At 41.5% G+C, this 16,401-nt stretch overlaps 1 protein-coding gene across 1 annotated transcript in view; it reads right to left on the bottom strand.

Moving 5' to 3' along the window:
• Positions 1-3,277: 3,277 nt before the first annotated feature.
• LOC115471345 (ephrin type-A receptor 6-like) overlaps positions 3,278-16,401 on the bottom strand; it is a 185,461-nt gene continuing 172,337 nt past the window's right edge. The window contains exons 3-4 of the mRNA XM_030205044.1: positions 3,437-4,100; positions 3,278-3,342 (exon numbers count right to left, since the gene is read on the bottom strand). Of these exons, the coding sequence (XP_030060904.1) occupies positions 3,278-3,342; positions 3,437-4,100 (729 nt within the window). The remainder of the gene's footprint in view (positions 3,343-3,436; positions 4,101-16,401) is intronic.

Raw genomic sequence — 16,401 nt, 5'->3', positions numbered from 1 at the left:
AAAAATAAATTTAGCAGCAGTATTATGAAGTAACTGTAACCTATTAAATTGTTTCTTTGGTAACAAAATATAAATTGAGTTACAATAATCTAGATATGACACCTCCCATTTTCTATTTCTGTTGATGGCTCTCTCATTCTCCCTGTCTCCTCAGCTCGAAACCTTGGGGTCATCTTTAACTCTTCTCTCTCCTTCTCTGCTCATATCCAGCACATCGCCAAGACCTGTCGTTTCTTTCTTTACAACATCCGTAAAATTTGCCCCTTTCTTTCTGAGCACTCTACCAAAACCCTCATCCACACCCTTGTCACCTCTCGTTTAGACTACTGCAATCTGCTTCTTGCTGGCCTCCCACTTAGTCACCTCTCCCCTCTCCAATTGGTTCAAAACTCTGCTGCCCGTCTCATCTTCCACCAGGGTCGCTTTACTCATACTACCCCTCTCCTCAAGTCGCTTCACTGGCTCCCTATCCGTTTTCACATCCTGTTCAAACTTCTTCTACTAACCTATAAATGTAGTCACTCTGCTGCTCCCCAGTATCTCTCCACACTCGTCCTTCCCTACACCCCTTCCTGTGCACTCCGCTCCATGGATAAATCCTTCTTATCTGTTCCCTTCTCCACTACTGCCAACTCCAGACTTCGCGCCTTCTGTCTTGCTGCACCCTACGCCTGGAATAGACTTCCTGAGCCCTTACGTCTTGCCCCATCCTTGACCACCTTTAAATCTAGACTGAAAGCCCACCTCTTTAACATTGCTTTTGACTCATAACCACTTGTAACCACTCGCCTCCACCTACCCTCCTCTCCTCCTTCCTGTACACATTAATTGATTTGATTTGCTTACTTTATTTTTTGTCTATTAGATTGTAAGCTCTTTGAGCAGGGACTGTCTTTCTTCTATGTTTGTGCAGCGCTGCTTATGCCTTGTAGCGCTATAGAAATGCTAAATAGTAGTAGTAGTAGTAGTAGTAAATATGACAGTACAAATGATTGCACTACAAGTGTGAAATGTTCCTTATAAAAGTAAGGCCATATCAGTCTTAGTTGTCTGAAACAATATAATGAAAATGGTATTTTTCAAGTTATCTGAAATTCAAATGATAACTGTGAATCAAAAACGATACCCAAAACCCGTGACGTTTGAAGAACTGGCATTGATTGTAAATTCTCTAAGGGGACCACAGATGGAATTCTATTCAAAGAATTACTACACTGTAAAATCTTTGTTTTATTAGCATTCAGTTTTAACATGGGCTTAGTAGCTGAAAGCTTCTTTTACAAAGTTGCGCTAGCTATTCCCATGCGGCAAGTGAGAGGAAGCCCATAGGAATTGAATGGGCTTCCTCTCATTTGCCACACTGAAAATCAGTAGCATGGTTATGTAAAAGAGGTCCCTAGTTCTAAATGGCAGCTATGCAAAAAAGAATGACAGAGTTAAGTCAGATCTAAGGACTGTAAGTGCAGATTTTTCAAAATACACATGTTTACTGGCATTTATAAGTGTTAGGGCTAAATTTCACAAAAGTATATATACAATAGGACTTGGTTTTGAGGCAGTGTTAGACATCATGTAGGTAAATACAATTGCCCCCTAAATCATTCTAGAAGCCGCAGGTCTAAAGGAGCAGGTAACTGAGTCATGCATGCCTCCAAGCAGGGTAAATGCAGAAATTTGAAAAAAAAACCAAACATACGTGTATTTACATTATAAAATGGGATATACGCATAAATATTTCTGTTCTGTGCAAACCACATCCAGAACATGCCACTTCTCAATCCACACATTTTACAACAATTCTGTGTGTGAATAGCCATAGTCTAAAACCAGCATTTACATTTTAGATAGATAGATGTTGGCATTTACACACAGAAATGCCACATAAGGCTTCTAAGATGATCTCCAGTCTGTATAGCATTCGTATATTTGTTTACACTGACTTGGGTTATAGATATTTAGATGTATTATGTTATGTTTTATAATTGATATGTTATGGTTTGGGACATTAATTGTGATGCTACTTGTTTCTTTCGGGTTAAAGAAATAAAAGCAATTCCCCAAACGACAGCTTCCCTGTATTATTTTTAAAGCTGAACATATTAGGATTGCATATTTTATTTCATGGTTTTTTTTATAAGGACTGAGATTATTGTGACAGTTAACAAATTGTTTATTCACTGCAGATGTCAAGAAATTCAAACTTAATGCAATACATTACAATAAAATTTCTTATAAACTGCAAATATTCCAATTAAGTATAGTTCTATGCGGAGTACATGTTAAGAAGCTGGATATCACTAGGAGTTACAAATTATAACAGCAGTAAATATCACAGATGAGCAGTTCAAACAATTCCGTGCAAAGAATCTGATGAAAAAACTCCTAATTAACATTGTCCAATAAATTTCCTAAATAGGTGAGTTTTTAGTTCTTCACAAAACTGCATATGACTGTAAAGAGATCTTACAAATAGCAATACGGTATTACATTCTTTTTCAGATTGATATGGAAAAGTTAAAGTAATGTTTTAAGCTGAATACCCATCAGAATAGGAAAATGTAAAAGCAATCCATTCTGAGAACGAGTCCTACCAGTTGATAACAGTTGTACTAAGGGAAACATGTAAGAAGGTCCTTGACCATATAATATCTTATGATGACACTGTGTTAATGGTGTTATGCTGTCATACTTTTGTACTCTGTACAACATTTTAGATGTGATGTTTTGCAGGGTCTTCAACCTTTAACCAACCCTATCCAAATAGCCAATATAGATAATATTGAAGTAATCTAATAGGGATAAAATATAAGACTGAACAATAGTTTTAATCTGTTCAAAATGGAAATATTTTTGAATTTGGCATAACTGCATTAACTTTGAAAATACTTTCTCAATCACTGTTTTAACTTCTTTCTCCATGTATAGAGCTGATTCAATTCAGCTCAAGTCAATATCTTTGACCCTGCAATTTCCCTAAATAGAGTTCTATGCAGTTCACAAATATTATACCTGAAATTCTTAGGGAGGATTGCAATCTATGCAACATTCTATGACAATATATCAAATTCTGTGAAGGCCTTATCCAAAGCATTTTGGCCTTGGTAAGTTACCATAAACATACATCTCTATACCATCTTAAGGGGGAGGAGTTGTTAACATGGGCTATCATTAAAATGGGCTATTTTAATAAAAGTCATGCTACTTTTGCACATGGTCTCATTTGATTAAATTGGGACCCTGTGCTAGAATAGCATGACTTGTGGTAAAATAACCCATCTTAATGGTAGCCCACATTGGTCACTTTCCTCTTAAATGACATAGTTTTAACACATACCATAAAATCTGGAAAGAAAATATTAAGAGAACCACTACATAATTTAATACACGCCCATCCACTATTAATGGAAGCTTTTTCAAAAGGGTATCAGCTGCTTACCATGACAGGAACCATCCATCTCCTCATATCCAATACTGCAGATACATCTTCCAAGAGGCACAAGCCAGTCCCCATCAGCTCCACAGTACAACTTAGGAGTGTCACGTTCCTCTGCATACTTCACACAAGAACCACGTACTTCTACTAAAGAGGAGGAATCCACTCTGGGAACAGTATCAGGAAATATCGCCAAATTACGGACAGTGAATGGGCATTTCTTGTAGTAGACGCGGACAGACACAAGAGCAATGCATGCCCCAATATCCTGGAAAGCAAGATAAAATCCTTTTCTGCTGATTGGCCCCACCTCACGAACCTCTGTATTTAGTTTAAGAATGCGATCACCCAGATCCATCTGGGTAAAACTTTCATCAGCTGCAATAGTGTCAATTTTATTGTACTGACTTGACTTGAACTTTACTCCATGAGACTCATCAGACTCCATGTAGTAGAGGTTAAAGGTTTCTTTGCAGGTCCCCAAAACCCATGGGATGCTATTGCAGTCCCTCAATGTAAATTTCATCTCTACAAATATTTTCTGTGCTGCATCACGGGGGATCCAGTTGGTACGTAGCCAGTTGTTTTGGTTTGCTTCCATGACATTGCAGACCTGATAGGTATGAATTGGTCGGTTATGCTCATCCATTTCAGTGATGGCATCCCACTGCAGATGAGAAACAGATTTATCATCTTAAAAACAGCTCTACAGTATAACTTAAAGAGAGGACTGTAGTGCATTTTATTACACTCACATAAAAAGCTAATTCCTTGCAGCTGCTGATTCTCTCTTGCTGGTTATAAATTTTCAGATGGTACAGTGATGAAACTACTCAGATTAATATGGGATCGAAAGAAATTTTGTTGGTTTATAAAACTTTAAACCAATGTACAATTTAGGGCCTGTATTTTAAAGTATTTAACTGGGTAACAGCACCTGCTACCCAGATAAATGCCACTGAGAGAGACAACGCCATGCAGTATTTTTACAGACCACCTTGACACTATCCAGATTGTACTGGGGTGATCTGGGGGTGGAGCTGGGTAGACAAGTTTTTCAGATAACTTCTGAAAAAGCTCACTACTCTATTTTGATATTTAGCAGCAGCTACTATCTGGATATAAGTGCTGAAAATCAAGATTTTTGGCCTGTGGCAGCTGGCATTAAAAATAAATATAAATAAATAAATAAATAAGTAAATAAATAAATAAATAAATATATATATATATATATATATATATATATATATATATATATATATATATATTGGCCACTGCAAGACTGCAAGCTCAATATTAAGGGGGTTGCAAATGGGTAAGAACAGTATAACACAGCTATTGACTGGAATAAGCATGTCAACATATATTTTTATTAGCAGATTTTTCTTTTTGTAGGAAAGATGTATACCAGGCATGCACAGAGACTATACATAAGCAAAGTGGCTGTACACAATGGTGGGAATGCAATTAATGTAGCAGGATGATATTTCTTCTCCTGAATGGTGCTGTTTACAAAAGGGAAAAACGTCTCAAAAGCGGCACCCAGTGCCAGATGGACTTTTTCACAGGAAAAAAATCCAAGTTGTGATTTTTGAAATTCAGATTTGAGACAGTTTTCTCTACAGCTCACCTAAATTACAAGGAGGCATGTTTTGGGTGGGATTTGGGCAGACCCTGAATTTGAATATTTTACAAGAATAATGAAAAAAGATAAAATCGTCTAGGGCAAAAATTGGGCTTTTTTTCTGGACCTGTTTCAATCACAACTAAGTCACACAAAGGTGTCCTAAATGACCAGTTTACCACTGGAGGGATTAAGGCATACCCCCTTTTAATCCCCCTCCCACCCACACAAAGATGTGACAGTACATACCAGGTTCTGTAACAGCTTCAATTGTTAGGACCATTCCTATTAGAGCAGCAAACTAGTCCCAGGAGTGGGCTAGTTGTCAGTGCAATGGACTGTGGAGAAAGGGACTCAGGTCTACATCCCACTCTAACTACTACACTTGTGGTGGAAATTGTGAGCTTTTCAAAACCCATAAAATACCAACTGTACCTATAGATAGGAGACACCTGCAGACCTGAGGGTTTTGTAGTGGTTTATAGTTAGGTACAGTAGGTTTTTAAATGTTCCTGGAGGGCTCACAATAGAAAATAAGGGTGTTAAGGTGGGATTTGTACTTGGGTCCCTTATGTGAAGTCCACTGCACTGACCTCTAGAGTGCCCCTCTGCTCTGCTGGGATGTATGTGTAGCCAGTTTACTAGGATTGGTGCCATACAGCCATCCCTATGGCTTTTTATACATTTTTCTGCAGGACATTTTTTAAATATATATATTGCTTAATGAAGTACGTACTGAGCATAAAAACATCTGGAAATTAATGATTTTCGAAACAAACAAAAAAAAGATATTTTTCTGGTTTGAAATTTGCTATATTTAGGATGAGAATTTTAGACTTTTTCATCAAAACATCAACAATTGAACTTGGACATCATATCAAAAATATCACTCCACGTGTACCTCAAAGCAAGCTAGAATCAGTGCACACAAAGGTACAATATGACCATTGAACAGTTCAAAGATAGAAGAAAGAAGTAAAGAGTCGCACGGACAGATGATTTATCATGGAGAAAGAAAGAAAGATTTAAGCATACAAGAATTAAAAATTGAAATATACAGAGAAAAATATGAATGATCTACTATTACAATACATGTGTGCCACAGGAACCCCTATTACATTACCTTTCCTTAATATTCTTGTAACATTGGTCATCACTGTGAATTGTTAGATAGCCTGCGGGATTTTTTTTTTTTTTTTTTTTTACAGGAATCTTATGTTGAAAATCCAAGAAAGTGTCTATTTTATCCCTATTTTATAATATGGAGGCCTATTTTCAAAGCGTTTATGGCCCTGTTCACTAAGCTGTGCTAGAGGCGCATTAGCGTTTTTAGCACTTGCTATGCATTAGTGTGCGCTAACCATGTAGATGCCTCGCAGAACGTCCCGATCCAGGGGTGGGGAAACCTGTATTTTTGAAACAAGATGGACATCCATCTTTTGTTTCGATAATACAGTCAGGATGTCCAAATCCTTAAATTTGGTTGTCCCTAGATTTGGTCATCCCTAGACTTGGTCATTTCTGATTTTCGTCGATAATCGAAACCAAGGATGTTCATCTCAGAAACGAACAAATGCAAGCCATTTGGTTGTGGGAAGAGCCAGCATTTCTAGTGCACTGAACCCCCTGACATGCCAGGACACCAACCGGGCACCCTAGGGGGTACTGCAGTGGACTTCAGAAATTGCTTCCAGGTACATAGCTCCTTTACCTTGTGTGCTGAGCCCCCCAATCTCCCCCAAAACCCACTACCCACAACTGTACACCACTACCATATCCCTTATGGGTAAAGGGGGGCACCTAGATGTGGGTACAGTGGGTTTCTGGTGGGTTTTGAAGGGCTTGCTGTTTCCACCACAAGCATAACAGGTAGGGGGATATGGACCTGGGCCTGCCTGCCTGAAGTGCACTGCACCCACTAAAACTGCTTCAGGGACTTGCATACTGCTATGATGGACCTGAGTATGACATCTGAGGCTGGCATAGAGGCTGCCAATCAATTTTAAAAGATGTTTTTTGAGGGTGGGAGGGGGTTAGTGAACACTGGGGGAGGTCACCCCCGATTCTCTCCGGTGCTCATCTGGTCAGTTCGGGCACCTTTTTGTGCCTTGGTCGTAAGAAAAACACGACCAGGTAAAGTCATCCAAGTGTTCGTCAGGGACGTCCTTGTTTCTTTCGATTGTGGGTCGAGGCCATCCTAGTGTTAGGCATGCCCAGGTCCTGCCTTTGCTACACCTCTGACACGCCCCCTTGAACTTTGGCTGTCCCTGCGACGGAAAGCAGTTGGGGACGTTCAAAATCGGCTTTCGATTATACCGATTTGGATGACCCTGTGAGAAGAACATCCATATTCCGATTTGTGTCGAAAGATGGGCGTCCTTCTCTTTCGAAAATAAGCTGCGTGGTAAGTCTAAGTGCTTTGAAAATGAGCCCAATAGGTTTCTATGTGCTGTTATCAAATAAAGACTCCCAAAGGCATGCAAATTCACACACACAGATGTACACCTGCTCCAAAGATGGTGTAAATTTGTTCGTGTATGTGAAGCTTGATATTTTATAAGATATCATCATGACATTGCAACTTTCCATCTGTTCCACCCAAACTGGGAATATATACATGTAGATTGCAAAAAATAGGAATGTTCTCTCCGTGCACCAATTTCCTGATTCTATATATTTCGCCCAAATTTGTGCATCCAAATTTGTGCACTGAGCCTAGATGCACGCATTAAACTAATTAGTCAATTAAGTGCTAACAACCAATTATTTAGGTTAGAGTTAATTGGCACTTAATTGGCAGTAATTTGAATTTATGCATGCACCTGCCTATGTACTACTCTATAACGATGCACACCCAACGTGTCTCAGGTGCAACCCTAAAGGTGGCATGGCCTTGGGAGGGGCATGGGCAGGTCAGGGCCATTCCAAATATTTAAACATACGGGTCGTTTTACTAAGGGACGGTAAGCCCAACGCAAGCACACAGCCGTGCACTGCCTGGTTACCGCTGGGTTTCACAGGCGCCCTTACTGCCACCTCAGTGGGTGATAGTAAGTCCTCCTCCCCCCCCCCCCCCCACATGGCTACTCAGTAAGAGCAATCTTACCGCATGGCCATGTGTTTTTCTGGCCTTTTTACCCACTGCAGTAAAAGGGGCCTCAGTGTGCAGCAAAAACGGGCCCTGCTGCTAGCGCAGGGCCCTTTTTACCACCACTTAGTAAAAGGGCCCCATGGTGTTATAGAATCCTGGGGTTATGCACCCAACTTGCACCCCAGAATTTATACCAGGTTTCAACTGGCATAAGTCCTTGCACTCAAAGTTGGGCACAGGAATCCACTTTAAGTGCTATTCTATAAAGGGTGCTTAACCCTATAGGAGGCACCCTGTTAAAGAATTAATGCCATAAGGGGTGCCTCTGTAAACCAGGCACTTACATTTATGTGCATATAACATACATGAATGTACAGTATAATGGCATGTTTGCACACATACATGTCAATAATTGCCCTAAGTACGATTCTGTAAATAGCTGCTTAACTTAATGGGTATTTGCAAGGAGAAGCTTGGACAGAGGAAGAGCATGAGTGGAACATAGGCACAGATACTACTTACATGCTCAGTTTAGAGAATACTATAAATTGTGCATATCCTTGCCATATTTAGGTGCCCACACTTATACCAGCTCTATGACTGGTATATGTAAGGGTGCCCAAATGTTAGGTGTGCTGATGCAGGATTGCACTAGAATTCCATAACAGTATATGGACAGCCAGATTCTTTTATAGAATAGGCCTCTACTAAATATATCTGTTGTCAATTCTAAAATTGTTTCTATCAGTATCTCCAACTATACAATATTCTAGACAATTTCCAGTAGTCAGCATAGTATGGTGGATGCACACATATTTTCAGATGAATTAATAGTCCAGTAACTCAGAGATATTGCCACATGGATGAACATGGATTCAATTCTCTGCTCAGCTCTTTGATTCCCCAAGTCCCCTGATCAGACATCACAGTCCTGGGGGAAGGGTGGGGAGAAAAAGCCATAAACATTGCATTATGGCAAACACATAGCGGATGGATTTGGGGCCTATGAATGTAGGATTACCAGAAGGAACTCTTGTGTGTAACCCCAAGATAGAGAGTGCCAATGACTAGAACAGTAAGTTGGAAGGGAATATAATATAGTGGGGGTGGGGGGAGAAAAATGATATGCAATAACATTTTAATTTCCCTCATTAGATATGATTGTCATAAATCTTATGCTTCTAGGCTGTTAATATTATTCTTGTTCTAGTAGTGATTTCTTTTTCTAATAGCAGTGTGGATTTTAAGCAAATACTCCTGAGACTTCAATAGATGGATTGTGCAGTATTATTACAACACAATTTACTTGTAAAAGTGATAATTTGCTTTTTTGTATTACTAATTTCTTTGTAGAAAAAACAACATTAAAAGGGCAGTTGTGCTGGAAAAATAATGTAAACATTTATTTATTTACAAACACTTAGATAATATACTGCTAGATCAAACCCCACATACCTGTCTTAAGAGTAAGGCTCATTATTGTCATGGTATATGCAACATGAACCCATTTGTAGACATTTTGCCAACTGAAGCTTTATCTTGAAATCAATTCAGAATTGATCAAACCACCAAGCTAAACCAACAATAAATATGTCTCAATGTTTAGAAAGTAAATTCCAACTTCTAGGGGTACAAAACAAAAGGCCCTTTTTTTCCCTATCTCCACAAGTCTTGCTTGGGTGCCTCTAACAGTTTTTCTGTGAGAAGCACTAAACCTTTTATTGGCTTATACCAGTATTTTTCCTCATATTTATTTATTTATTAGGATGTATTTACCACCTTTTTTGAAAGAATTCACTCAAGGCAGTGTACAGTAAGATTAAATCAAATATAAGCAATAAACAATTGCACAATACAAAGTATGGCACAGTATGCTATTTACAATGTCAACACAATATATAAAAGAACATTTTAATAGACAGGGTAGGGTATAAGCAAAGATGGAACATATAGATAGGTAAGAGAGTAAGGGGAGTTAGAAAATAAGATAACTAATTTAAAGAAAGTTGCACATGAGGTCAGAGAGATGATTAAATGTTATCTCAGCTAGGGTAAGAGTGAATAAACATGTCCTTGTGCAGTTAATTGCTTCTTCCATTAAAGGTCTGGTTGAAGAGTGAAGCTTTCACCTGCTTCCTGAAGCAGAGAGAGTCTTGTGTTAATCGGGGACTTTCAGGAAGTGCATTCCACAGTGTGGGGGCTTCTCCAGAGAAGGCTCACTTGCGGGTCACACATCGTGTAATGTCTTTTGGAGAGGGTGTGGTTAGGGATACCCCTTAGGAGGACCTTAGTGTCCTTGGAGTACTCTTCAAGTACTCTGGGCCATTTCCTTTAAGAGAAGATCAGACATAGAGTTTAAATTTAGCCCTGTATTGTACTGGTAGCCAGTGACGTTTTTGCAAAAATGGTGTGATGTGGTCACATTGCTTGCAACCTTCTATGAATCTTGCTGCAGCATTCTGAATCAGTTGGAGCTGGTGCAGACCCTTTGTAGTCAGACTATTGTACAGTGCATTACAGTAATCCAGTCTTGATGTTATCATGGCATGCACAACTGGGATAAGATTTTCCCTCTCGATGTAAGGAGAGAGGCAGCATAGTTGTCGCAAATAGTAGAAACATCTCTTGAAGGTTGCTTAGATTTGGGGAATCAGAGTAAGTATTGAATCTAACTGTATTCCAAGGTTCCTGACTTGTGATCTAAGGGAAGTTCATACTTCCCAAAAGAGATTTTGATATCAGGCACGTGTCCACTTGTGTTAGGGACCCAAAGATGCTCGGTTTTACTTGGATTCAGGCAAAGTTTGTTATGCTTAGTCCATTCTTGAATTGATGTTAGACAGGTAATCAGTTTATTCAGGTCTGTAGGTAAGTCAGGTTTAATAGATATGTGTAGCTGCATATCATCCACTAGATGTAGAACTGAGTGTCCGTTGACCAAATCAGCTTGGCTAGTGACTTGAGGTAGATATTGAACATAATAGGTGACAGTATCGATCCTTGTGGTACCCCACAGGTTAGTGGTGATGAGGTGCTGCCAAACATTATGGATTGTTGCCTGTCTGATAGATAGGATCTGAACCAAGCAAGTACTGTTCCATTGATACCTGTTTCTGCCAGTCATGCTAGCATGATATAATCCACAGTGTCAAAAGTTGCTAAGAAATCTAACCATACTAACACCAAGGCAAATCCCCTGTCTTAGTTTCTGTGCAGATCATCTAGTAGGGGTATGAGGACCATTTCTGTTCCATAACCAGGTCTGAATCCAGGTTGACATCGATCTAGTCAATTTCTCTCTTCTAGCCAATCATTGATTTGAACACAGACTGTTCTATAATTTTCCTACAAATGGGATATTGGATACTGGTCGGTAACTTTCAAATTTGTCCTGGTCAAGGTTGTTTTTCTTTAGCAAATGGTGAACCACTGCCCTTTTAAATGCTATAGGTAGTTGCCCATTAGAAAGAAAGGAGTTCACAATTTTAGTGGAACTTTCTATGAGGCCCATACTTGCCTGCTGCACTATCTTTGATGGGCAGGGAGCAGGTAGTTAGTCAAAGGTCTCTTAGGAGTTTGTCAAGGCTCTCCTCTGTTATTAGGTTAAAAGTGTCCCATATGTCTCTGTCAGGAGAAGGTGAGTTTGTGCACACCTGGTTAACTGATTGGAGGCTGGGTGAGATCACCTGTAAATCCTGGCAGAAACTTTAAATTTTGTTGGCAAAGTAAGCATCAAAATCATTGCAGTTCAGTTTCAAATGGGCAGGCTGATTCTGTTGTGGGGGTTGCAGTTGACTGTCTACTATACTGAACAGCTGCTTGGTTGAATTGGCAGCCTGTGCAATGCATTGAGAGAAATATTTTTTGGGGTTGCTGTTAAGGCTTGGCTTCCTACAGTTTAGCCCGTCTTCATCCAGGCGACATTTCCGCCATTTCCTTTCCAGTTCCCATCCTTTGCATTTAAGGATCTGAAGTTCTTGAGAAAACCAAGGTGAACATTTGTGAGTGGGGCATAAGACCTTTTTTAGTGGTGCCATTTTCTCTAAGCTCTTGGCTAAATGTGTATTCCAAATGTCAACCTGTTCTGACAGTATAGTTGTTTTTTCATCCACATGTGGATAGTCCAAGCAGTGGCATACCAAGGGGGGGGGGGGGTGGGGGCGGTCTGCCCCGGGTGCACGCCGCTGGGGGGTGCCGCGTGCCTCTCTGCTCTGCTCATTCCATGCTCCCTCTGCCTCGGAACAGGTTACTTCTTGTTCTGGGGCAGAGGGAGCATGGAACGAGCGAAGCAGACAGGCGCGGCACCCCCCCAGCAGGTAAAAATGCACCCGGGGGGGTGTCCTTTTACCGGGGGGAGGTGTGTCCTTTCGCTGGGGGGGAGGTGGCCTTTCGCTGGGGGTTGGAGGTTTGCGCTGCACCCAGGGGGGTCCTTTCGCCAGGGGTGGGAGAGCACTGCACCCGGGGGGGGGGGGCATTGGTGATCCGCCCTGGGTGTCAGCCACCCTAGGAATGCCACTGAGTCCAAGGCCTCTAGGGAATTCTCAATGGTCAGCTTTCATATATAATGGAACCCCAAAAATACAGTATCTTGAGAGTCAAAGAAAGAAAAAACAAACGTAAAATCCATTTTCACCTGGATTGGCAACAATTGCATAGTGTGCTTTACCTAGCAAAAAGGGTGCCGGTACTCAAATGCTAGGCCACCATTCAAGGGTGGGATAATCACTGATGGACCCACCCCACAATAGACAGGCCCCCTGCAACCAGTCACAGAATCTATGACAAGGCAGAATTGGTGTGCAGAGCCTGAGCTCTTTCATTAAAACTTGAGGTCTATGGGTCAATTTTAGCAGACAATGGAAAAGGTGCCAGTACTCAGTACCCCCAAGTACCCCCTCAAAAAATGCCCTGCAATAGCAACTCCTAAAGTGCAACAGAAACATGATTAAGCAGTTTCAAACCTAGCACTAGCTGGACCACTGCCACTGGCTCTCGCTCTGGGAAACTGCACCAAGGGAAATGCTTCATTTCAACCACAGACTCTGGTGCCACCCAGGAATTGAGCTCAGATAAAGATTGAGCAGTTACACCCATCAAAACACCTGATGCAGGGCCGGTCTTAAGCTGAGGTGACCGAGGCGGCCGCATAGGGCCTCACGCTTAAGGGGGCCTCACGCTTAAGGGGGCCCCGCACGGTGCACCTCAGTCAGCCTCCTTCGCTCCCGATTCCCGGCCGGCGCTATTTAAATTTACCTCCGCTCCGTTGTAGGCAGCGTCAGTGAAAGCGCTGTCTGATGTCCCACCAGCCTTCCCTTCGCTTGTTCGTTCCCTCTCAGTGTCCCGCCCCCCAAGGAAATGATGTCAGAAAAAGGCGGGGCACTGAGGGAACGAACGAGCGGAGGGAAGGCTGGTGGGACGTCAGACAGCGTTTTCACTGATGCTGCCAAGCTGCCTGCAACTGAGGTAAATTTAAATACTTGAAGATTTGAAGAGAAGAGGGTGGGCAGGTGGACATGGGAGCGGGAGGGATGGAGAGAGAGGAGAGCATTGATCGATGGACATGGATGGGAGGTCAGGACCCAGGGAGAGAGGATTAATTGCTGGACATGGAGGGGAGGGAGGAAAATTGCTGGATTTGGATAGATGGAGGAGGGAAGGGGAGAGAGGAGCATCGATGGACATGGATGGGAGGTCAGGGCCCAGGGAGAAAGGATTAATTGCTGGACATGGAGGGGAGGGAGGAAAATTGCTGGATTTGGATAGATGGAGGAGGGAAGGGGAGAGAGGAGCATCGATGGACATGGATGGAAGGTCAGGGCCCAGGGAGAAAGGATTAATTGCTGGACATGGAGGGGAGGGAGGAGAATTGCTGGATCTGGATAGATGGAGGAGGGAAGGGGAGAGAGGAGCATCAATGGACATGGATGGGATGGGAGGTCAGGGCAGGGCCCAGGGAGAGAGAGGAAAATTGCTGGACATGGATGGGAGGGCAGGGCCCAGGGAGAGGAGGGGAGGGCAGGGGAGAGAGGAGAATTGCTGGATATGGAATGGAGGGAAGGAAAGACAAAGGAAGGAGATGCACATGGATGGAGGGGAAGGGAGAGATGAGAAATGCTGGACATGGATGTGGGGGAGGGGAGGAAAGTAGATGCACATGGATGGAGGGGAAATTGCTGAATTTAAGGGCTGGATCGGAACACTTTGAAGGCAGATGCTGAAACTGGAGAAAGGATAGGGACCGGGCTACAGATGGTAGACAGGACACAGGAGGATGGTGGACATGGTGAGAGAAAAAATATCAAATGGAAAGAAGACACTGCATAAAACAGAAGACACTGGGACCAAAGCGAATAGAAAAACTAAATGATCAGACAACAAAGGTAGAAAAATGTATTTTATTCAGAATGTATTAATTGGAATATGTCTGCTTTTGGAAATGTGCATCTGTGATATTTTGCATGTAAGTTTCAATTTTTCTAGTATTGCTGCATGCTGAGTCTGACTTCTTGAGGTTACTTTCCAGTTCAGTATTTTGCCTTCATATCTGTTGTGTCATGTGTTTTTCATGTGTGATCAAGGTGCAGTATCCTGCTAGCGTGTAGTATTTGCAGCCCTTTTTGTTTTGTTTTTTTTCACGAGGTAGTGTAATGGTGTTTTAGAGCCTGGTGTAATTACAGTTCTGCCTTTCCACGCATAAGGTTGTAGCTCGTCCTGTCCTTGGAATTAGTGCTGTTATGGTTTGGTAAGGTTATGAGTGTGTTTTTGCACAAGTTTGTGTATAGTGTTTTGCAGTGGAGAGATTGTGTGTCCGCACCTCTGACCCCCCGGGGTTATGAGAATTGGAACTACTAATTGTAGTGGACTTGAACTGAATAATTTCTGGGGAGGGGAGGTTTCATGATAGCATTGTGCTTATTATTTCTATCAGTTTTTCTGTACAAATTTAGCTTCATTTGTCTTTATTTGAAATTTCATAAATAAAAAATGTTCTACAAATTTAATAATCAATGGGGTGGAGCCGGGGTGGGGCGGGGCTAGGGCAGGGCAGGGCTAGGATGGGGCCCCACCAAATTGGTCTGAACAGGGCCCCGCACTTGCTAAGACTGGCCCTGACCTGATGATTAAGCAAAAGCCACCTGACCAGCCATACTCCATGCTTGACTTCAGAGTAACTGATTTGTATAATTCTTTCAGTTTTTCCCATTCTATGGATCGAAGAGAATGTTTTATGAATATGTGACCATTTTTATGTGTTCTGAGCTCAGAAGTAGGCACACCAGGGAGCTTACTCAATTCTTGGTTCATATGGATTTTGGATCTATTGGTTGAGTATTTGATGCTTTCGAACCAGCGTGTTGCCTTCTCTGTTGCAAGCCAGGTGCTGGTTATTGTTAATTCATTTGGAGAGTAATTATTTGTGTTATGTTAAAAAAAAGTGGACCTCATTAGACAGATGAAAAAAGATTTGCTTTGGATTTGGGGCCAATTTCCAGATGTAAAATATGATTTTGTTGTATATTATCTCTGAAGAATTTGGAGAGGTGCTATGAAAGTATAAACAGTGGAGCACTTACAGAAGAGGGTAAATTCTGAATTGGCAAAATTTGTTATATTGCATGGGGGTTTGGGTCTGAGTTATGAGTCATTGACTATGGATATTATGGTCCTTTATCAGTCTGATGGGGTTAATTTTTCAGATATAGGTTTGGTAGGTTTGGCAGGACATCAGGGTCACAGCTGAGAAGGGACAGTGGAAGACAAGTGAGTCGATGTCTTCCATTGTGGTGGAGTTGGGTATGTGAGCCCTATTAATTCCATCATAGGGAGGATGGGTGCTTAAATTAATAGGACCTATGATTTTCTAGCATTACCTCTGGGGAGTAGAATGGATTTCCTTGAATGATTCAGTAATCAGTATGCCCCAAATGTGGTTTTATTGTAGGAGTTTCAGCTGGCCTAACTATCCTAAACTGATGCATTTGGATAGAACATCACCATTTACCCAGGTGGCTGTAGGCGGACGATGACAAAAGGTTCCTGCAAATGCCTGAAGTGACATACTGTGATATGAATAATTTATATTATTTGCTAGCTGGAATGGGGGCAGGTCAGTTATATGATATTATTGCACTTAAGAAGTGCATTGGATTTCACTAGATTAATAAAGCTGCAGTTCGGGGGGGGGGGGGGGGGGGTTGCTATATATTTTGTGTCTCTTGTTTATTGTAAAGGAAATGCCCACATTATTTCATT

This window comes from Microcaecilia unicolor, chromosome 5 (assembly GCF_901765095.1).
Source record: "Microcaecilia unicolor chromosome 5, aMicUni1.1, whole genome shotgun sequence".
NCBI classification, from domain to species: domain Eukaryota; kingdom Metazoa; phylum Chordata; class Amphibia; order Gymnophiona; family Siphonopidae; genus Microcaecilia; species Microcaecilia unicolor.
This window is presented reverse-complemented; position numbering and strand designations above follow the sequence as displayed.